Genomic DNA, 25,262 nt, shown 5'->3' on the forward strand with positions numbered 1-25,262 from the left:
GATCCCGAACAGGCCTTTTAATGTGAATATTTGCATACTCTTCTTTGAAGAGTTGCCTAAAAGCAATGGTTTGCAAATTTGTGAGAAAACGAAAATACAATTATATGCAATAATACTGTATACTGTGACCTAAGTATCAAACCAAAACCTGTGTCAATAACGCCATGTTTCAGATGGACTAACTAACCCTAACTTTTTCAGCTGATCTGTGCCCAGACAGCAAGATTCGTCATTAACCTTGATTCAACGCCTGCAGACGTTGAATCAATGTAAATATAACGGGTTTTGCTCTCTGGGTGGTCCTTTCAGTAGAGCTGTTCGCGTTAAAAACTTTAGTTAAATCATTCCTCGCTTGATTATTTTGGAAAGGCTTTTTTTATCATTTTTTTATTTATTTTCCACCACTGGAAAGTCTTTGATGAGGTCAATAAGCAGTTGGCGTTCAGAATCGTTGTAATTAAATCCTCTTGGTATTTTTATTGAAATAAGAAATGATAATGCAATTTACATTTAAAAAGGGTTACGGGAATTTGTATAAACTATGTTTATCTAAAAGCGCAGTAAACTCGCTCATCAAGTTGCTCACTGAATTTAAAGCAGTAGTTCATATCTTAGCGATAGTTAACTGACGCGAAGAAGTGTTTGCGTATAGCTGAGCTATATTCATGCTAAATCAACAAATAATGCAATGTTGTGCTATTTCAACCTACAACTAGAAAAAAGTCGTTTTTTGTGACGTTGAAATAGAAACGTTGTAGTTGCATCAGTAAGTCGTTCGTTAACGTAGATGCCAAGTAATCCATGACGCACCAGATCTGGCACAAACATTTCCTTCACAAGCAAGTAATACTCATTAAGCACTGAAACAACGTTAAGACAACGTTATGCCAATACGCACATGGTTTTCGTTTGCAATAATTCATCAATTTGAAAGAATCAGATAACTCAGGTTATTTTTGATGCCTTGAAAGTTAAAAGTAGTACAATTGTAGGAATACTGTTGCCAGTGTATGACTAAAAGGGCGGGCGCATAGATTCCCTTTGGTCTGAAAACTGTCAAATGTAAGATAGTTAATGGACTTGTTTTTTCCTGGCATTGCAGACAAAGGAAAAAGTATGACCAATCACAATTGTATGTTTGCAAAAGTGATGTTACAAGCAGTATTACTAAACTGCGTGTCAGCGTCTGGTTATTCAACAAGACAAAATAGGCATTTCAAAATTTACACCACCAGCAATAACACTAGTAACCTACTATTGTCAGCGTCTGAAAGAAGTCTTTATTCAACAATCAAGCCAACTGTCAGACCGAAACTCAGCCTGCAACCAAGCTAAGATAACAGGCACACCTGCTTCACATTAAAAACTATCAAAAAAGTATCGTGGCCTTTGCACCAGACGGTCTATTTTTAAAAAAAATGCTGTAACAAACCTCCTACTTTCAATACCTCCAGTATTAGCCGAACTCTTTTTCCTTCAACAGAGGCTTAAACCACCTCCGCAGGTGGCTTATATCTTTCGGCTTTTAAGCCGAGTATAAGCCTTGCTAAAGCGTAAGTCTGCTTTCTGAATCGCAAAATCGACGCTCAACGCAGACTTTTGTCCAGACAGACTTAAGCCGCCTTAAGTCTGGTTTCTGAATTCCGCCCTTAATAGAGCAGAAACAATGATTTTAAATAAATCAGACATACAACTAGAAGAAACAGACAAACTCTTACTGATGCATGGCTTAAATTTTGTCCCCACACCAAAATGGACTCATAAAACGGAAACTAATGAATGGTTAACTTTGCACCAACACATAAGAAGAGTTGAGTGGTTAACGTTTTAAAACATGGCGAAAAAGAAGAACAAAAAACAACTATACCACCCAAATTAAAAGTAATAAAACACTCTCGACCGGACCCAGATCTCATTGACGAAAAAATTAAAGTTTACACTGATATGTCTACTTCAAAATTAAGAAATCTAGGAGATATGGTCACACATAATTTTAAACACAAGAACAATTTGGACACAGGATTAAGAAAAAGTTTAAAAAAACTAACCAATCTGACACAAAACAATACAATAGTCATTTGCAGAGCGGACAAAGACGGGAAAATTTTGATACTAAATTACAAAGACTACCAACAAATCTTGGAACGAGAGTTGAACTCTTTTAAAAAAATGGATATTACACAGAAAGGAATTGATGCACAACTGAATTTGATCCTGCAAGCAGGTGAAAAGAAAATAATATCACTTCACAAACAAAATGTTATTGACGACGATTTACTCTTCCATACCATTGGAAGAAAAAAAATCTGCACAAGGGACATTCACCAAAATTACAGGTAGTAAAGCAAAATATTTTTCGACCAAAGACCTGGCATTTGCCTACCCCCTGTTTAAAACACACAAACTCACACCGGAAAATTTAAAAACCATCAATGTCACTGAAATTCCTGTACGATTGCTACAGGCATCTGGCCATATCACAACATCCCGAATCACCGCTTTAATTGAACATTTGTTTAAACCCATCAGCATAACCTTTTGTTAAAGTGGAATAAATGAATTCTGTAGAGATAGCAAACACTATCTTGAAACACTCATGCAATGGCAATCTGACAAACAGACCCAAATCACAGAAAAGCTTTAAAACAATCAATTACATTTAGTTGCCGCTGATGTCAAAGCTCTTTATCCTAACCTCAAAAGATCATCAATTAAAGAGGCACTGAAATATGCTTTAGATCAACACACCACATTAGGGATGAGCAAAATAGAATAATTAGCTATTCTAGAATATTCTAGAATAGTGAAACCGAATATAGAATACAGATATCTATTCTAGAATAATTGACCGTTTTTAACATAAACACATTTTAATGATTTTACAAAAACAATGAACATCACAAAATTGCTTATTGCAGTGTAACAAATTTAGGCTTTTTAAATGTTCACCTGTCAAACGGGATCTCATCTTGGTGGCAGTTAGTGTTGAGCGATATATCGAATAAAATATTTCGATACGATATCTTTTCAATATTGATATTTATTTCAATTTTGTTCAATGTTTTAACTATTACAGCCCTAACTCGTAACTGCAAACCCTTACAAAAACGTTGCCGAGGCCAAACGGCAAAAGTTGAAATTGCCTCGGCAATTGCTTTGAACGTTTATTATGAAAAAAATTGTACCAAAACATGTAAAACAAAAAGCGAAAAATATACTAGAGTAGTCCATCACCACCCCACTGTTTGATTTGTTGTGATGTAATAATGCCAAAAGTAGCGATAAAGCGAGCAACGCGATAGGCGATACACACGCTGTTTACGGTGATTCACGTTAAATAACTCACGGGAGGAAAAGTAAGTTAATTTTGGGTTGATTCAACGTTCGAGTCGGCACAAATCGATTTCATTTTCCCGGCGGGTTATATTGCGTAACAACAATGCCCAAAAAAAAATTCATGTTTGTTTTACATTAATTCGACATCTAGCGACGTTGAATTATCATAAAATAACGTAAATTGCTCAACCAGGTACCGGTAACAAATTAAAAGCTCCCTGTGAGAAGATTGCCTCGATTTACGTAACATGCACTAACATAGTTTCGGCACAATTGAGATACTGCGAGCAACACAAAGTCTATTTGATAAAGAACTAGCTGTCAGAATCAGAATCATCAGATGCTGTATCGGAGGATGAGGTTGTCGCGTCATCACTGGAATCAGACACATCAAGAAGCTCATCGCTTGGCTGTAAATCTACACTGTCTTCGCCGTTCGCAGTGAAGCATCCACGTTTTGCGGCTTTCGTGCTTTGATACCCATCCACACGCCTTTTTCGCAAAGCTCCATCAGGGTGTTGACTAAGGAACAAATCTATGGCTGTGGCATAACGACTGGCAGGAATGTCTTAACCCTAACCTTACAAGCGCTCGTGTGGCCTCGGCATTTTTATTGCCGGTGCTAATTTCAAAGACTGAAAAACTCTTTTCTTAATTAAAACAAAAATATCGAAAAGTATCGAAATATCGAGTATTTTTTCAAATACTGTATCGTTTTGTTTTTTTTAATATCGCCCAACACTAGTGGCAGTTAAACCTGCACTTGAAAAACATCTCTCTGGAGAAGCAGATGTGGCAGTTACACAAAAATATTGCGCTTGACAAGACAAGATCTCTTTAATGCGAACAATGAAACTCGTACGTTTTTCCTATGCCGGTTTGCACTAAAGCTCTGACGAAAGCACGCGCGGAATGCTGATTAGACCGAAATGGGGCAAAATTTTATTGAAAATCGTTTTATGGTAACATGTTAAACACAAAGAACATGTACAATCACCAAGTCAGATTTTTCCTTTAGTGTCCCTTTAAAGCTTAATTGCTGTGCCAGCAACGCTAAATGCAGTATTTGTGAGAAAGACTAACCATTGCGAATTTGCGAACATATATACACATTCAATGAAATCTGTTTGAAAACTCTCGCCCAACCAGAATACCTCTCGTCTAAAAAAAAATTGACGCCTATAAACGTATATAAACTATATATATATTGTTTTTTATGACCAACCACGTGCTAGTATATTATAGCACAAGAAATGTTTGGGCATTGTACGATTTTTCAATGCAATGTTGTGAAAAAGTAATAACATGATTGTTCTATTGCCACCCAATAAGAATTTTTTTTTTCTGTTTTACATTGGTTTCACATCTGTAGACGTTGAAGCAATGTAAAATAGAAGTTTCTGACTGGACTGCTCTAGCCATCAGCTCAGGGCAAATTTAGGTCAAACAAAACAATAGAAAACTCCGCGATAGTCTCTCTCTCTTTGCACATGTTGATTCACAAAGCAACTGTGAGCTTATCGCTTGTTAGCGAAAAGAAATCGATTTTATGCTTTGCCAAACGTAGGCCAAAAACAACAAAAATTTTTCAAAATCTTGAATTTACAAACAAACTACACAACTTTTGCTATCAAACTTTACATCATCAGATCCGCCTTGCAATTTTGGGAAAAGTCAAGAAAAACCAAGTGCAACGCATTAACAAACCAACATATTTTTCTGTTCAATATAACATTTCGTGTGAAAAGCATTGCCCTACCTGCCAAGCTGATACAATCTGCAGACTTTACTAGGAATACCACCTAAATGAACGGGCGCCACAGTGCTCCGCACCTAAATATCCAGACGCCACAGTGTGCGCGCCTATTTGACCGGCGCCTAACTGTCTGCGCCTAAAAGACGTGGACCCGATACTGACGAGGCCAGGCTCATGAGCGAAACACGGTGTCTATCGCTGTCAATTCTTGCTACAACCGGCTGTCGAGAAACATAGCCTAATAGATAGTTGATAGGATGGTCTACATGGCTAACGTGGAAGCTACGCCATTATGGTTAGCAAATCACAACTGCTCGCTGTACTAGTGAGTGCTCAGCCGTGTGCTGGTAGCCGGGAAGAACACTCTTTTTTACACAAAATATAGCCTAGTTAAAGTAATTAATAGGTAACAAATAATCTTATCACTAAAGTAATCCCCACTCTGAGATAGATAATAAAAATATGTACATGTTTTTATCTAGAAAATCATATTTTTTTCAACCCTGATGCAGTTGCTGGAAAGCTCGCTTGAAAAATTGAAAGAAAATTAAAGGTATATATAATTAATTCCGCAAATATAACTTACTCCTTCAAAATTGTGTATACCGGTATTCTTTTAATCTAAAACAAATTTTTTTGCCAACTTTTAAACACATTTTTACCATGGTATGTTACTGTTGCTTTGAGTAAGAAAAACTAAAACGTTTACACACTTTTAGTTTGAACAAATGCTAAGCAGAAATGCGGAATTCATTAATTCACAACAACCATGGCAATACAGACGAAATCGGTTAATCGTATCACCTATTTGCCAGACGTTTTGATACGATTATACGATTGATTCGTTTAACCAATTTGCTAAAAAAAAGGTTTATCGTGAATGGGCATAATTGTTGAAAAGACGTCTGTGCTGACTAGGCTGCAACGCATATTACAACTGATACTTTCCTACAACTGTTTACAATTCTGGTTAAACTTTAAAGAGTTTACTAGTTTTGTGTTACATAAACACCGTCTGCAGACGTTGAATCAATGTAAAAAAGACCAGCTTTGCTGACTGGGAGAGCATGTATGATCAAAGCATTTTTCTGTTTTTCTGCAAACTGCAGCAATCGGACTGCAAATCGGCAATCTTTCATATCACTGATCTCTGTGATGTCAGAACACGAATTTTGACGGTTGAAGTTTTTGATTCAAGTGTGCTATTTTAAGCTCCGTACCGGCTGTGTAGTTTTGAGTATGGAACGTGGCCTACGAAAATAGAGGTACGGTAGAAAAACACGGCTCACACTCATTGTTTGTTTTGAAATCGCAAAGGTTTTTTTTTCGAGCCTTTGGCGCTGTCAAGGTAAAATAATTAATTTGCGATGTTTTTCAACTGCACAAATGAAATTACGCACTGCATTTCACAACAGTAGGCTACTTTTATTCAGCAATTTAAAAAAAAATTCCAAAGTTTTCTGGTTTAAACTTTTGGACATGCTTGCTTCCCTCTCAAGCCGAAATAATTTGTCCTTGTCCGTTCCTTGAAAGGCCAATCGCCGACGAATTACATCAAAAGCATTTAAACTTCTTTATTGGGAAGTTTGATTATTCCTTTTGTCTGCTCTTCTGTTTTAATGAAGCCCAGCTGTGCGAAAATTGGTTGCTTACAGTGCGATGTCTAGCACATACTCACCTTTGCTTCATTTCGCCTTTGAACATTGCAGACAACTATGCGAAGCAAAAAAAGACATTCTCTTTTCGCTTACGGGTACAATTATACGATTAAATAAACGAAGTATGCAAACGAGAAGCAAATCCTGATACTATTATCCGACTTATTCTTTTAGGTGGTATACGCTTAACCGATGTTTTTACTTAACATTAGATTGGATTTGGTTTGGGATTTCAGGTTTTGATTCAAATAAACGATTGATACGTTTAAGCGGTATACCATTAACCGATTTCGTCTGTACTAGCTCTTTTTTTTAAATAAAAACTTGTGGTTGATGTTGATTGTTGAATCTTTATCCTCGGACTGACAAAGCCTTGATAGGTTATTCCTGGTAGTTTCGCATACTTGTAGAGGCCTTTAACGCAGGGCAGGTTATCGAGATTGACAGAATGAAGTTTCCGATTGTTGAAGCGTTGTTGCTGGGGAACGATTAGTCCTATACATCCATTAGGTGCAGCTGAATGGAGAGCGGTCCTTATCATGCTTTGCTCAAGCGTACACCCTGAGAGTCGAACCATCACCGATTGATCTTGAAGCTTCTTCGTTCACTAAGTCACGCGCTAACCAACTGAGCTTTCGAAGCGGACTGTGGTTTGCCATACTTTTTAAAACTAGAAACTTCAGCACATAAATAAACAAACAATAAGGTTTGAATACATACCTTAAAAACAACAATTTTCTTCAAGGATTTGATCTTTGCTTCACAAAATGCTCCTCTATATTTTGCACTCACTTCAGTCCCAACAGGCAAATGATGCTGTTCATTTTCTTCCTAGCGCAAAAAAATTAGAAAATAAATAAACATAAAAGGTAATGCACAATTGCACAATGCACATGCACTTCATGTCAACTTCTACAAATCTGTATTTTTGTACAAGTTAACAGCAAACCTGAAAGAGCATTTCAACAGTTTATCAATTATTAATTCCTGACTTAGATAAATAGAGACATTAAAAGCACCAACAAAACAGAATCGAATTTCACCAAAAATATTTTTGTCTGCCTAGTGCTGTATAGTGTACAGTACACGTTTGAATGACAAAAATTGATCTGGGATTTAAACATGGCACAACACTGTTTATATGCTAAATGGCAAAACTAAACAACTTTATATTCTATGAACGATGAGTCAAAATGAAATAAAAGTCCTAAATCAGAAACTCCATTGCAATTGCAAAAAAACGAAATGAAAAAATGGAAATTTTGTGAAAAAAAAAATGCTGATTATGTTTTACCAGACAGCCAGCATTACGAAAAAAAAAGTGTTGTCAAAAAAAACGAAAAAAGTGTTGTCGGCCAATTTACTACTGTATTGTTGAAAATGAAGGACAAACATTTCCTGCTATATCCTCTGCCTGTACGATAAAGGTGCTTTTATCTCAACCCTTAAAAATGCAATAATGTTGGCTAAAATGGCCTAGTTTTTGAGATGGATTTGACTACAACTGGGTAGATGTTGTTAAATGCAACATTGAGGCTTAAAAGCAAAGGCAAGGCAAAATTGCGACGAACCATCAGGGCTCCTTTGGAATACCTGGCTTAAAGGAGGAATGGAGAATAGCCTACACCACTGTCCACTGGTGGGTCTGCTACTATTCGGTGAGTCCGATTCGGTGAGTTCCTACCCTCTAACCCCTAACCCTAAAACGACAATGATAATTATGCTACAGTACCCAATAACTTTAAAAAAAAATGAAAAAATCACCAAATAGAGATCGGACTCACCAAATCGGACTCACCGAATCGGACTCACCGAAACAGGCCATTCCGCCACTGGTGGTGGTGTCAAACAATTATAATGTATTTGTTTGCTAGGTTTTTTAGGTTTGCTAGTGTCTGCTAGGTTTTGTAGGTTCGTTCTAATAAAACTGTTCAAGAACAGAATACAAAATTTTGTTCATACTGACACCAGTGCTTCCACTTTGAAGGATTTTATCTCGAAATAGGGACTTTACAACGCTTCGAAGGATAAAAAAAAGGAAATAAAGATTGGAAGAATTTTTTTAAGGATTTTTAACAATTTTACAAGGAAATTTCGTCTTAAAAAGGGAATTGTTGTTTTTAGCAGTTTTAATTAAAGAAATATTATAAATATTTTCTTTCAAAGGTTCTAAAAACGACTGGAATAACAGGGTTGATCGGTTTAAACCGGGGCAGTTTAAACCGCCCGGTTAAAAACTGGTTTAAACCAGGCAGTTTTGACCACTTATTACTGGTCAAAACCCCTTTAGTGTATGAATCAAGTTGCTTTTCAATTGAATTAAAAATATTACTTTCCATGTTTAGTAATGACGTTCAACTATATTTTGTTTTGAATTTTGATCAACAATAACCTAAATGCTGGATTTGAAACAAAAAATATTCAATTTCTCTGTTTATTTCTGATATTTCAATCAGTTGGTTATTTTAGTTATTGAGAAAATTAAAATTCTAAAAATAAGTTTCTGATGAACCAAAAAATGCTTGGTAGAACGATGAACAATTTGCACAGCCAACTGAAGTACAAGAATTTATTCCAACAAACTTTCTTTTTTTTTCATGAAAAACATTTGCCGTCAAATTTTATCCAGTTAAAATAAAACAATGCGAATGCATATTCTAAGATGCCTTAAAAATTAAAGACAGGATAGTTTATGATTCGTTCTTTGAAGCAAAGTACACGTCGTCATCAAGCCAAGAAAGGATTATCACAAAAATAACAAGTTGTGATACCTTATGCCTATCTACTTTATGTAGAACACCTCAATTGAACAATTGGAATTAACAAGTCTCTCCAGTATATTCAAATGGTTCATTCACCAGTCAATTTCATCCGACCATTCACTACATAAAAATATTTTTCTGGTTTTGACCGGTTTAAACCTAGTTTTCACCGTTAAAACCAGGTTTTAACCGCTTAGTGGTCAAAACCAGTTTTGACCACATAGAGATCAACCCTGTGGAATAACGATGATCAGCTGGTTTCCGTCGCCACTAGCCATCCGGAACCCCCTCTCACTCTCTTTCCCATTCTCGCCTTTCCGTCGCTTGATTTCTATTCTCGCCATTTTGAAAATTGGACGTGAGTGCAGTGAGTGAGTTCTCAATTCTTTCAGTTAAAATTAGTTAATCCGTGGAATTACGGTTGAACTTGAGTAGAAATGATAAAGTTCACTGAGCTTCGTTGTACAGTTGGGTATGATAAGCTTAGGCTAAACTAGTGCTATCCTTCCGGTTTAGAAAAGTTAGTTAAAGCTTATGCCAACCTATTATGGTGCCATAATAATAGAGCTAGTTAAGCTGTGTATATGACATGTATAGTGCATGACATGTATAGTGTATGACATGTATAGTGTATGACATGTATAGTGTATGACATGTACCGTACGGCGTACACACTCAGTCAGACTGAGACAGTATTATGAACAAGCCTTAAAGCAGCCAGCGGCCATGGCCGCTAATAGGGTGACCCAAAAAAAACTAAATTTTGATTTTTAAGCTTTTTCTTGTTTAGACCTCTGCATTATAGTCTAAAATGACACCTTGCCAAGTTTTGTTGAGATTGGTCCACATTTGACGCCCTAGCAGTGGGCCGGTACCCCCCGCCGGGTCAAAATCGGCCAATCTGGCTGTATCTCAGCAACCGGTAGGCCTAGAATGCTCAAACTTGGCTTTGAAGAAGCAGAATGCATGGTTTCCTATCTAACTTCCAGAGGGTTTTGGGGTCTAAACCAATTAGTTTATGAAAAAAATGCAAAAAACACATTTTTGACCAAATGTGCACCCCATAAACGTGTATTGTTCAACTTTTAGTTTAGTATACAACACTAATTGACTAATCACACAAAATTTAAAATACAAGCAACTTTTGTTTAATCATAGACAAGCTTTATTGCTTTTGCACTTTGGTTTACCACTTAACTTTCAACCACTGACCACAGTAATTAGTTACCCATTAAATAATTCAAGACAGTTTTTTTTTTCATTTTTCGTATTAGTTTACCACTTAACATTTCTTAAAAATGATTTTGTGGTTGTGTCCAGCTTTTTGCTAGACAATGACTTCTTGGCCATATCTCGAACTTTGGATTGGTAAGCATGAGTGACTTTGATTGCTTTGTCCAACTCTTTCTCACTACTTGGGGCAGAAGCCCTTTCCTCAACATCAGTGACCATGCCCAAAACTCTCTCAACAACATGATTTGCAGCAGGCATGTTCTGTAGCACAGCTTTGAACGATGAAAACTCCTCCATATGGTGCCAAGATCTGGGATTTTAAGAGTCAGACATTCAAACTTGGGAAAAACTCTAATGAGTTCAAAAGAGTCTGGTCCGATCAAGTCCAGCAAGCGAGTGGAGTTTTGAATAGTATGCATTTGAACCAAGCCCTTTCCAGTAACGGCTCTCTCAGAACTTGATCAAAATGTTTGCATCTTTTGCCACATTTAGACCTTGGTGGATAATTATGCTCACACAATCACTTGCAAAAGCAAACACAACGTGGCGCTCAATGAGGTACCACAGGTGCAGGTTGAGTTTCAGGCGAGCACCAACAGCCATTTCAAGGAGAAGGTCCAGGTAGCCTATGTTGCTTCATTTAGGAATGGCATTTGTGAGAGCGTTCCACATTTCTTAGTCATTCACTTCAGCATTTGTCAAACTTGGGGATGTAAACTAATATTTAACATAAAAAAGCGTTAACATACTGGAAGAAGCCAGTTCTTGCAGTGGTACTGAAATGTTTAAATAATGAGGCAGAAGTGTTGGTTGATGTGATAAACACGATGGCCAAATGGATCAAAGAATGAAACAAGATACGTGATTGAAGCACTGAATGCTGTCAATTTCAACATAAAAATAGTCTTGGGTCTGGTTTTTGACACAACTGCAGTAAACAGTGGTTAGAAAAGTGGCGTCACCGTTTCAAAGCCATATAGGACACAGTATCCTTCAACTAGCCTGCAGGCATCATATCATGGAGCTTGTTTGTGGTGGAGCAGCTTCAGTGGTCTACGGTGACACAGAATCACCACATGAAGCTGTATTTAAAAGCTTTGCAGAAGTTTGGGTGAACAATATACAGGCCTCGAAACAACTTTTTTTTTCCGGCGGCCAAACGTGTCCGACTGAAGCAAGCTGTTCGGCGGCCAATCACAAGCACATGGCGGCCATCACAACTTCGACACGCATCAACACACAGTCTTCGAAATTAGCACATTTTTTCTTCGGCAGAAATTTTTTCTTCGGCGAAAAATATACTAGAGTAGTCTATCACGACCGCACTGTTTGATTTGTTGTGATGTAATAATGCCAAAAGTAGCGATAAAGCGAGCTACAAGATACGCACGTCGCACGCTGTTACAGTAATTCACGTTAAATAACTCACGGGAGGAAAGTAAGTTAATTTTGGGTTGATTCAACGTTCGAGTCAGCACAAATCGCTTTAATTTTCCCGGCGGGTTATATTGCGTTACAACAATGTCCAATAAGAAAGTTACGTTTGTTTTACAATAATTCGACATCTAGCAACGTTGAATTATCATAAAATAACGTCAATTGCTCAACTAGGTAACGATAACAAATTAATAGCTCCCTGCGAGAAGATTGCCTCGATTTACGTATACACTATTATTACACTAACATAATTTCGGCACAACTGGGATACTGCGAACAACACAAAGTCTGTTTGATAAAGAACTAGTTGTCAGAATTGGAATCATCAGATGCTGCATCGGAGCACGAGGTTGTCGCGTCATCACTGGAATCAGACACTTGAAGAAGCTCATCGCTTGGCTGTAAATCTACACCGTCTTTGCCGTTCGCAATGAAGCGTCCACGTTTTGCGGCTTTCGGGCTTTGATACCAATCCACACGCCTCTTTCTTTTTCATAAAGATCCATCAGGGTGTTGACTGAAGAACAAATCTATGGCTGTGCCATAACGACTGGGAGGAATGTCTAACCCTAACCTTACAAGCGCTCGTGTGGCCTTGGCATTTTTATTGCCGACGCTAATTTCGAAGACTGAATATATCGCATCAATAAAGTGTATTGTGGTGTCACTTGCATCCTGCGGATGTCAGACATCAGCTGCTTGGTCAATCAATAATGTTAACAATTCAAGCATAGACATTAGACAGGGTGTATTTTGATTTATCGGATACTTTGACTGCTTTCTAATCCTTTGTGATTATAAGTGACAAAGTACTTTATTCACAAGACCGTTTGCGTAAAAAATTTTCGGAACTTCATGGCGGACAAATGCGGCCGACGGAAGGGCGAGACCCGGCGGACAAAATGTCGGTTTCTGTAGGTTAATCGCGGCCATGGCCGCGATGGCCGCCTTCAATTTCGAGGCCTGATATATTATGTTTAAGTTTATGAAACTTTCCAAACGAACAACAGAAAATTGAATAGAATTAAAGAATCAGTTCTAGATTTCTTGTTCAGTTGGCTTCAAAATGAAATAAACATACGAGAAGATTACAAAAAGTTGGCTAAATTGTCCATTCTTTTTCTTGGTGGTACATTCCGGCGTGGATACAATATTATACGTTCAAGGCTCCAAGTGTGTTTAGCACGTATGATGGCGAAGATCATTTATACCATTCAAATTGCCTTGTTCAAGCAGTCAGTTATCAGAAAATCCAACTTTTACAAAAGATTGTGGCCTTGGGAATATATATTCACTGGCTGCTTTTTTAACACTTTTTTATGTTAAATATTGGTTTACATCCCCAAGTTTGACAAATGCTGCAGCGTATGACTTGAAAATGCGGAACACTCTCAAAAATGCCATTCAGCTCACCTCTAAAAGAAGCAACATAGGCTACCTGGACCTTTTCCTTGAAATGGCTGTTACTGCACGCATGAAACTCAACCTGCACCTGTGGTACCTCAATGAGTGCCACGTTGTGTTTGCTTTTACAAGTGATCGTGCGAGCATATCCAGTATCCACCAAGGTCTAAATGTGGCAAAAGATGCAAACATTTCGATCAAGTTCTGAGAGAGCCGTTATTGGTAAGGACTTAGTTCAAATGCATTTCTAAACTCCACTCGCTTGCTGGACTTGATCGGACCAGACTCTTTTAAACTCATCAGAATTTTTCCCAAGTTTGAATGTCTGACTCATGAAAGTTCCAGATCTTGGCACCATATGGAGGAGTTTTCATCGTTCAAAGCTGTGCTACAGAACATGCCTGCTGCAAATCATGTTGTTGAGAGAGTTTTGGGCATGGTCACTGATGTTGAGGAAAGGGCTTCTGCTCCAAGTAGTGAGAAAGAGTTGGACAAAGCAATCAAAGTCACTCATGCTTACCGTTCCAAAGTTCGAGATATGGCCAAGAAATCATTGTCTACCAAAAAGCTGGACACAACCACAAAATCATTTTTAAGAAATGTTAAGTGGTAAACTAATACGAAAAATGAAAAAAAAACTGTCTTGAATTATTTAATGGGTAATTAATTACTGTGGTCAGTGGTTAAAAGTTAAGTGGTAAAGCAATAAAGCTTGTCTATGATTAAACAAAAGTTGCTTGTATTTTAAATTTTGTGTCATTAGTCAATTAGTGTTGTATATTGAACTAAAAGTTTAACATTACACGTTTATGGGGTGCACATTTGGTCAAAAATGTGTTTTTTGCATTTTTTTCATAAACTAATTGGTTTAGACCCCAAAACCCTCTGGAAGTTAGATAGGAAACCATGCATTCTGCTTCTTCAAAGCCAAGTTTGAGCATTCTAGGCCTACCGGTTGCTGAGATACAGCCAGATTGGCCGATTTTGACCCGGCGAGGGGTACCGGCCCTCTGCTAGGGCGTCAAATGTGAACCAATCTCAACAAAATTTGGCAAGGTGTCATTTAGGACTATAATGCAGAGGTTTAAACAAGAAAAAGTTTAAAAATCAAAATTTATTTTTTTTTGGGTCACCCTAGCCGCTAAGTAGTGCTTGAACGACCGCCGGTGCTATCTCCTCAGTCGGCCAAGTTTGGCCGCCGGTTTCTTCTATCTAATTATTTAATTTCGCAATAAAATGATCATGGATTAAATGTCGAAAATATGTAGCATCAAAGAGTGACGCAGAATTAGGTTAGCGCGTCATAATCACCACTGTTGTATTGTGCGAGAATATTCGCTATTGTACATATATATGGAATATTCAAAACAATGAAAACTATCAATAGGCCTACTACAAAAAAGTGCTCAATGCTAAGCAAAAAAGCAAAGCAGAGCAAATTAAATCAAATATAGTTATTACTATCTGAAGCCTTTACAAATTGTTTCACCTAACGGATCATCAGAAGGTCTTATTCAAATAGAATAAGACCGTAGTAAACTTAATTACAACAGTAGTAACTGTTGTATTGAATATATCCAGCTGCAATCACCAGCGCTGTTAAGAATTGTTTCTTAAATCCCGATGTTTATTTTAACAAAGTGTTAATCCGAAGTGCTAATTTACATCGGCTGGCAATATTGTCATTTTCATATTGATTCAATGTTGTCGGACATTGAATCGTTGTTAAAAAGGAGAACTAGGTTAGCTGACATCCGAGGGGAAAACATGTGTCTTCATAGTTGAGAAATGTTCCCGCTATGGGTTAGTGACTTCAAGTTCACACCCTCAATGGTGACAGCATAACGGAATAAACGTTCAGGTTTTATGAAAGGCGGTATGCAGTTGAAACAATTTACTGAGCTGTGAGCAGTTGAAACAATTTAGTGTCGTTAGATGGTCCCGCAATACCAGATTACATTCCCGATAAAGCAGTTATTGCATGGTACAACGATTCTATTGCAGGACGTCGGCCAGATTTCAACAACGCTAAGTGATCATTTCAACATTGTTGCAGTTTAATTCTATTTACTTGTGCTATCGTTATTTGTATTTTGGCCTCCAAGAACGCAGATTTGGCCGCTGAGAAGGAGCTCTCGGTAGGCCACGATGGCTGCCGGAAAAAAACGCGAGTTTTAAGACCTGCATGAATAGGCCTAGGATCCTGAAGTTTTTCATCAGTCTCAGATGATTGTGAAGTTATTGACAAGGAGAAAAAAGAGATAGCCTAGCCTATAAAGTTGAACAAGTTAGCGCATCAAGGAAAACCGAACTAAACACAAAAATAAATTTGTTAATGGATGGATAATTCTTTACTGGACATTTACCAGCTGTACATTTTCGGTGTTAAGGATACGGTAGGTTAGAAGTCCGAGTAGGAAAGATGACAGTGGTTATTGGTAAATGATGTCCAGGACCCCAGGTGGTAAATATCCCAAAACCGACAAACTGACAAGCAGTTTTTTGGCTGGACAGTGAACAAAGGAAGTAAACCATGTTATTGTAAAATATGTGCTGCTTTTATGTAGCCTACTGGGCAGTTCCATGATAAGGACAACCAACCCATCAAAACATATTTTTTATCTGATAACAATAAAAATGGTATCCCTGGAAAGCTTGTTCTTTCTAGTTTTCAGAAAATAAAAATATTTGGCCCCCACACAAAATATTTGGAAGTTATGCCTCAGTAAGCGAACATCACTTCAAATGTCAAAAAAATCATGAAAAATACTCATATACTGAATTCTGAAGCTTCTGATTGATATTTCAAGAAACTTTGTCAATACCGCAGTTGTACATAATGTACAATCAGAAATGAGTGTAAGATTAATCTCTAAAAAAAAATTTTTTTTAACAAGATGTAACGTTAAACTTATAGCATGTAGGACTTCGACCTGGGGGTCCTGTACGTCCGTCACAAATTTTTTCCTTTATTTTATAAAATTATCAGATGAATTAAAATTTTGAAACTTCATTTCTTCTTTTATTTCCTACATACCAACCTACAACCCAAATGGTTTTCTAAAATTTTTTGTTTAACTAAGTAAAAATGCGTGACGGATGTACATCGTAATGGAATTTCCATCATGTACGCCCGTCATGTACGTCCATCACAGGTTTTTATACTGTTTAACTAACTTTAACTTAGTCATTTTGTGGTGCTTAATGCAGGGATCATGCTTATGTTTATGTTGTCACTATTTCATGCTGTCACTGATTTGAAAAGTTATTATACCAGGTACCGGTACCACAAGTCTTAGTTATTATTGGGCAGTTCCATCGTGACGGACGTACCATTCAGAGAGTTATAGCAGTCCATAATTGTTGATAAAATAGAAATCTAGGCAATTCTACTACATAGCAAGAAAGGGTACCCTACCACTATAAAATCACTCCAAAAATTATTTCCTTGCTGCTTCCTTTAAAGTAGATACAACTCGTTTATCATGCGTGACGGAGGTATGCAGAGAAACAAGAAATAATAAGTATGATACCTTTCGTAAGATGCAAACTGCTCTGAATTGTACACAGGTAACTACAATTTGTTAACTTGATTAGTTTAATGAATGAATAAACTAACTCACAAAAGTTGTTGCACAAACTTATATACCTATTTGTTATTATACCTTCCAACTATGGAGAATCTAATGAAGACATAAACGAAGCAGAAGAAAGTGTTTGCTATCAAAAAAATGATTGGGTACTTGTTGAATATGATAGTGAATTTTACCTTGGTGAAGTTCAACAAGTAGTCAGCACAAACTACGAAATTTAGGTGATGCCCACAAGTGGCAGTGTGTGGCGATGGCCTCCACCTGAGGACAAAATTGTTTACACTGACGAAAAAGTTGCAAAGAAATTGAATCCACCTGAGGTGATTGGATACCGTGGACAATTTAAATTTAAAGGAGTTTGAAGTTTAGAGACGTTGACTAAACTGCAAACTAGTTCTTTTGAAAATTGTTTAGTAGGATTCATTTTGTATCATTATTGTTTGGTTTTTTGTTTGTTTATGGTTGTTAAACTGTTAGTTTTTCTATGCACAACTGCACATGATATGTTATTTAGCCTGTGCTTTAACTGGGATTCCGTCTGGGCTTCACTAATTTTTCTCAAAATGTGTTAAAGTTTTCTTACTGCAGTATTCAGTGTACTATGGAAATGAGCACTGTGTTTTGTAGCATTGTAATCTTGAATGTGCATGTAGATACGCTTGTTATGTGGATCTATTGTATACCGGTATTGGCTACCATCTGAATTTTAACACTTGTACAATGTACATCAGTCACAATAATTGGAAATAACAATTGAAATTCACTGCCAAAATTCAAATTAAGCTGTTTTCTATATCTATGTGTGTATGCCTGTACGGCACTACAGCAACAACACAAGTGATTCTACTGGGAATGAAAAATAAACCATTTATATAAAAATTAGTTCATTTTATTATTGGACGAAAGAGCTCAGCTTTCAACTATAATTGTAATTACTTGTATAGTCTCAATTAAAACGTATTGGCAATTATAGCCCATCCATTAAGTTTAGAACTATGTATGCGATTTTTCACTTCTTTTATAGTAGACTTCTTGCACCTTTCTTGCTTAAAATTCAGAGTCGTATGTCCGTCACGAAAATTTTTGTACGTCCGTCACGTTACATTCTGGGGCATAGTGTATTCAATTCATAGAATAAATTTGTGCAACAACTTTTATGAGTTAGTTTATTCATTCATTAAACTAATCAAGTTAAAAAATTGTAGTTACCTGTGTACAATTCAGAGCGTTTCGTATCTTACGAAAGGTACTTATGATTTCTTGTTTCTCTGCATACGTCCGTCACGCATGATAAACAAGCTGTATCTATTTTACAGAATGCATCTACGAAATAATTTTTGGGGTGATTTCATAGTGGTAGGGTGCCCTTTGATGCTACGTAGTAGAATTGCCTAGATTTCCATTTCATCAACAATTATAGACTGCTATAACTCTCTGAATGGTACGTCCGTCATGATGGAACTGCCCAACTGTTCTAATAAAACAACGTTCCTTCGATTTTGGGTACTTTCAGGTTAAAACGTAACTTAGGTGAGATTATAATAACTTTAAAGTTGTATTGGCACCTTTTTTAACTTAAATAACCTCGCCTATGAAAAAAAATTTGAAGGATTTCCGACTGACAAAAAAGGGATTTTTCAGGACAAAAAAGAAAACTGAAGAGGATTTATCAATTGTCAGAAGTGGAAGCACTGGCTGACACAGTAATTGGACAAAAACTGATCGCACAATAAAAAATAGGAAGTGGCTATGCTTACGGCGCCGTAGATATAGCCGTTCCATGCCTTTTTTTTCTCTTTACGTCGCTTTACTGAGCATGAGCGGCCTAGGGTGTTGCAGGCGCCCCGACTCTTTTGGATTTTGTTACCTTTTTTGTGGTAGGCTACTGTGTTTAGATCAGTAGACCACAAATATGAAGTTTCATGAATTTTCATCGACGTTTACCTCCACCGCCGAGGCCATTTTAAGGCCCACTTTTGGAATTTTTTCATGTTTTTTTGCCACTAGACGGCAGTGTCTAAGTTTTGCAATATTGGGGGTATACTTAAAAGATGCTCTATGATGTTCTGAATTGTTAAAAAAAAATTGGAGAAATGGAATAAGTATATCCAAAAATATTCAAGTTTTGTCACTAATTTTTTGCACAATACTGCCCCTAGTGGTGAAAACTAGAAAATCTAAAATATCTTGAAAACTACTCATCATATTGTAATGGAACTTGCATGCACTCCCCATTTTCATGGGTAAGGAATTTGATTATAGCAATACTTTTGCAAAATATTACAACTAGAGGGCGGTAATTCTAATTTTGAACTGTTGCTGCGTATTTTTTCCTTTTCTCACCATCTTTTTCAAAGCAAATTACAAAAGAACAAATGAAAAAAAGTGCAGATATAACTTCTAAATTCAACTGTTTTTGCCAAATGAATCAGTGGCGCGTGCGATCTTTGTCTGGCTCGTACTCCCAAGGATATGAGTTCGGTACCACCAGGAAGTGATTTTTTTTAAACTAAATTTTATCAATTTAGAAAAAAGAAAAAAAATAGGCTAGTGAGTTTTTTTTCTTTAACAATTAATATGAGTAAAAAAAAGTTCTAAATTTATAAAAAAAAATTATTAAGGTGCTGCGACCGTCCCATAATTGTTCTGCTTTGGTATCACGCACGCCATAACATCTGCGTTTTATCGCTTCTACCTTTTTCTAGACCTCTGCTATGTTTGTCATATACTGTTTTTTCGTTGTGATGGTCAGAACTAAAAACAATCTAAACTGAACGGCCACAAAAATGCGTAGCCTGACGATTGAGTCACTTCGGAATAGAATTTAGTTTAAAAAAAAATCACTTCCTGGTTAGTAGTCATTTTCAAAGGATCCGTGACCATGGTTAGGATACCAAAGTTTCTCAGTGGATTTAACAAGGGCAACTGAAACTAAAAAAAAATAAGCTTCCATATACCTCACAAAAATGGCGGGAAAGTTGTTATTTTAGACGTTTTTCAAAATGGCCGCCACTGCCATCTTAGAAAACTGATAAAGTTCTATTTCTTGACGTGGATGGCCAAAAATGACAATTTAGGTGTCAATTACCACTAAATTTGCTGTCAGAAACACAATGGGATGGCATAATTCATGATTCAGAGTCCCCTTGACCTCAAAATCCAAGATGGCAGACGTATGCGATCCCCTACTGTATTAAGATTCACTAACACTGCAGGAAAATATGATGCACAGCTGTCAGAATCACTTCCGCTGTCATCATCGCTGTTCCCTGTATATAGATGAATCTGAATTCGAAAAGCTTTGAGAAAATTGGTTCAAAAATTGTGTAAAGTAATGGATAGAGGTTGATCAAATAAATTCTCAGCCAAAAAAAGCAGTTTTAGTCAAACAGTACCGTAAGCAGAGGTGGGCACTAGGGTGGAGTGAATTTCACTTAATGTTTTGAATTTTGATTTAAGGTGTTGTAATGTTGTCTTCGGGCCTAAAAAATAATCCCGAACATAATTTTGGTTCTCCTACCCCTAAATTGACCCTCCTACCTGAGGTCAAAGGTCACGCGAGGTCAAAATTGCTCTATCTCCACTTCTACTGGTGCTAGAAATCTGTTTAATAGAAAACCCATATTTCTATCTGTTCTAAGAGAACTTTTTCTTCTATTGCCAGTAGAATTTGACTAAACAGCAAAAATATAGTTTTGTGGTATTTTTGCTTATACAACATTACAGTTAACGAACTTCAACAGCCAAAATAGTAAATTTCAGCAATTGGTTGGATTGTTATTTGAGAATCACAAAGCTATCCACAAATCACTGGAAAATACCGACCTGCAGAACAATTTGCCAATTATAGGCTCAGATGGAACCGCAATTATGACACTATGACAGGTAAACACCATTGCAGCATTGCCACATTAGAAGAGTTGCTGCAAAGATCTTCGCAATAGGTCATCTATCTCCTGCATACCAACGAACTACCTCTCAGGCATGTCTTTTAGCACTTGGATGGAGTCTCTTTATACTCCGGCTCGTTTTCAGGCCCAATTGGCAAAGAGCTAAATGGTTTAGTGTCTGATTGGCATGTGGTTAAGTTTAAGCCATTATCTTCTATTGAATTTCCTCAATTGCTAAAAGAAGTTATGAAAAGTTTGAGTTCCGATCAATTTTATGCATACCAAATTTGTTTGGCTGTCATTTCTGGAAAACTTGAGAATGACTTAGCACAGTTTGAAGTAGGTGGCTTGTCACATGGATGTTGCATTTTGAGATAGCCTACTACACTTCCCAAACAAATCCGAGCAAAAATTTGAGAATTTTGGTAGAATTTTGTTTAAAAGTCTACTTCCTAAGTTGGTTTGATGTCAAGCTTAACTCTAAAATAAATAAAGTAGCTGTCAACTATTTTCGCATGCACAAACGAATCAACCAATTTCTCCAGAAGCAAGCAAGAGACATTGCATCAAAAACTTTGATACGTAATGGCTTCTCAGCTCACCCCAAAAACATTTTTCTTTCGATGATGGCTGACGATAATGATACAATTCGATCACAAGCTGTCAATATTGTGCTATCGCTACCCAGAAGCAAAGATGTTGAAATGACCCCAGATGATGAAAGTGCAAAAGCGAAATCTATTGCAGAGAGGAGAGTAACTTCAAAAATTTATCACACTGGAGATCAATATCAACGCCGAGTTCTCCCAGCGCCACAACATGGTCAATTTTGATGAAATTCATGTCATAGAACCTCCCGCAACCAAAGTCATAAATGATGATGCAATATAAAATTTTAAAACAAACAAGCTTGAACTTGATCACCCACACAAATGAACATGCCACAATCAAGCTGTAGAGCGTCAAGTGAAGCTCGTAACGGAAACTTCCATGCATGTGGTTAGGTTCGAAAGATGCCTGGGATGGTGTGATCCGCAAAAAGATCAAATCCCAGAAGTTGATGACCTCTTTCAACACCAAAAAGCAATTTTACTGCTGAATACGATTGCATAAAAACCACTTGTTTTTTCGTTATAGTTACCAGGGGCATAGCCGGGACCTAAATATGAGGGAGGCAATATGTTTTGTGACATTTTTGAGTGTCATTTTCAAGCATGGGATTTCCATTAGGTGCTGCTTGACTTGAAGACCTGTCGGTGGTCCCTTCGCAGCTTTCCCGTTGTTGCTGGTTAGTTCATGCTCAATTTAAATTTTGATTGTTTGTGTAATAATTTTATTATTGTGCGTAATGTGACTTGTTGGCAAAAAACTGTATCATAGTGTACGGTATCTCTCTCTCAATAATTGCATGCCTTTCAACCATTGAAATGTCATCTTAAATGCATCAAAACATTAATTACATACTTAGTTCAAACTTCAGTTCCTCATCAATACTACAGATAAGAATATTTCGATGTTCAATACACTTATTCTCAAACAACAATCCAACCAATTGCTGAAATTGACTATTTTAGCTGTTGAAGTTCGTTAACTGTAATGTTGTATAAGCAAAAATACCACAAAACTATATTTTTGCTGTTTAGTCAAATTCTACGAACAATAGAAGAAAAAGTTCTCTTAGAACAGATAGAAATATGGGTCTTCTGAATCTTTTAAGCCATTAAACAGATTTCTAGCACCAGTAGAAGTGGAGATAGAGCAATTTTGACCTCGCGTGACCTTTGACCTCAGGTAGGAGGGTCAATTTAGGGGTAGGTGAACCAAAATTATGTTCGGGGTTATTTTTTAAGCCCGAAGACAACATTACAACACCTTAAATCAAAATCCAAAACATTAAGTGAAATTCACTCCACCCTAGTGGGCACCCGCTCATAGGCGCCGACTTTTCAAAAAACCTTGGGGGCGAGAAAGGTGATGACGTCATAACCATAATGCTATTTTACTCTATTAAAATAGTCTTTGATTAAGGAACTGTCTTGTTTATATTGACACCTAGGTCGGAAACCGAATTTATTAGAACCGCTGTTTAAAACGATTAGTTTTACGCAAGCAAGGATAATTAACGATAATTGTCCTGATGAACACCCAAACTTTTCAGTATTCAGTGCAATACACCAAGTAAAAAAATTTGATTATATTGTTAGCTCATATTAAAATGGAACAGTTGGAAAACAAGCCAATTCATTTCCTTTTCGTGCCAGTGAATAACAATGATCAAGACAGTGAAGTTGTCGAAATAAAACGCAATAAATCATGATCTCAAGCGGAGTGGGAACCCGCTATCAGTTTTATTGACCTCGTTTCGCTCATTTTGCTAATTACTTACCTTCAAAGCGTTAACAACAACGAAGTGTTTTCTCTTCTGTTTTTTATCGAATACCGTATATACTCAAGTATAGGTCGACATGTTCGCAAGTGATTTTCACCTCAAAATAACAGGGTCAACTTATACACGGGACATGCTGTTGTCTCCAGCTCGGCAGGTTTCAAAATGAACGGCTGCGGCAAAATCATTGTCGACGTAGATTACGGAGTTTGAAATGGCGTCGGCCGAAGTAAAAGTTTTGAATACGTTTATTTGCAGTGATTCAAACTTAATTTTCAAATTTAATGATTTCTTGTCAATTCTAAACTTTATGCACTTGTTGAGCAATATGCAAAGCTCACGAGACAAAACAGCAGAAGGAGCTCTTTTAAGAGATCGATTTTTTCTATTTTTGCGTGTAGGATATAATCGTTCTTATTACGCAACATTCTATTATCGTTAAAGTCGATGTCAAACCTTAGCAGCCACATAAAACAATGATGTAAGGTCAGCTAGGTCAGCGAAGTTTGGAACCGTGAATGGAGAGAAGTTGCGAGACCAACCCAACTCACAGTCCTTCCCAATACCAACACCCCACCTGGAGCAGAACTACCCCGGAAGGAATGGGTGAAGCTCAATCGCCTCCGGACTGGAGTGGGCCGTTTCAGCAGCAACATGTTCCAGTGGGGCCTCGCCGATTCACCATCTTGTGCGTGTGGCTCAGATTTTCAAACTGCACACCACATTATCTATCAATGTCCTGTATACCGACCACAAGATAGACATGTGGACCTAACAATGCTCGATGAATACACAATCCATTGGCTGCTGTGCCTGGATGTAACAACGTGATCTGTGGCGGCCTCAAACGCAAGAAGAAGAAGAAGCTAGGTTATAATAACGGTGAGAGACGTCATTAATGCAGGCAATATCTGTGACCAAGACCATTGAACACCTTTTCTTTTATCGGTTTTCGATTTAATTCTCACACATTGCAAACAAAACAATGCGTTCTGTTGAATCATAATTCATCTGACAGCGGGAAGACCTCGCTGAAAATAGCGCGTCTAATTTAACCGGTTTACTTAATATTGCAGTAAGCTGCATTCTTTTGAGGCAAATTTTTAATTTCAATTGGGGGGATATCTGAATATCTGTGTATGCCTGAAAAATGAAAGCATGCAAAAAAAAATTTTTTTGGTCAATGTTTAGACCCTGCTGTCGGCCCCGGAACATTTGCAGGTTACCAGAATTTTGAAATCCTCATAAAATCTTAATCTTTTGTGCTAGGTAGGGCATGTTGGTATTCATTTCTATTGTTTTTCGATAATTAATCCATTTAGGGTCATTCCGTGTCAAAACACCAAAATTTCAAAAAAGTTCCCACCCGACCCTCTCAGATTTTGCTCAAACTTTATCGGAATGTTGGTAGACATAATTAAGCAACATATGTAAAATTTTAGCTCTTCATCACTTTTCGTTTAAAATTTATACCCCCCCAAACTTTTGCACCCCCGCGAATTAGTCGTTTTCATCTCATTTTATAGCGTTTTTGAAGGATCATATCTTCAGATTGAAATGAGCTACAGTGCTGAAACTGGGAAGTTTGGTAGACATTTTCCCACTGATTTCAGACATTTATTTGATAGAAATGTAGTGTGTTGCAAATTTGAGTTACATTTCTTTGAAAATAGCCCTTTCTACACATGCGAACGTATTTTTTGCAAACTTTGGAGTCCTGTATCTCCCGCAACAAGTATGACAGTGCAACAAAACTACTGTTGGTTTTCACTCATATATGTAAGATTACTCTGATAAAATTTGAGGC

At 37.1% G+C, this 25,262-nt stretch overlaps 1 protein-coding gene across 2 annotated transcripts in view; it reads right to left on the reverse strand.

The window, feature by feature from the left end:
* The window catches only part of LOC145771391 (uncharacterized), a 126,741-nt gene that overhangs the window by 81,404 nt on the left and 20,075 nt on the right, over positions 1-25,262 (reverse strand). For both annotated transcript variants that reach the window (XM_082583154.1, XM_082583161.1), the window contains exon 2: positions 7,471-7,581. In XM_082583154.1, coding sequence (XP_082439280.1) covers positions 7,471-7,581 — 111 coding nt within the window. The remainder of the gene's footprint in view (positions 1-7,470; positions 7,582-25,262) is intronic.

The sequence above is a fragment of the Aplidium turbinatum genome, chromosome 1 (assembly GCF_918807975.1).
Source record: "Aplidium turbinatum chromosome 1, kaAplTurb1.1, whole genome shotgun sequence".
NCBI classification, from domain to species: Eukaryota; Metazoa; Chordata; class Ascidiacea; order Aplousobranchia; family Polyclinidae; genus Aplidium; species Aplidium turbinatum.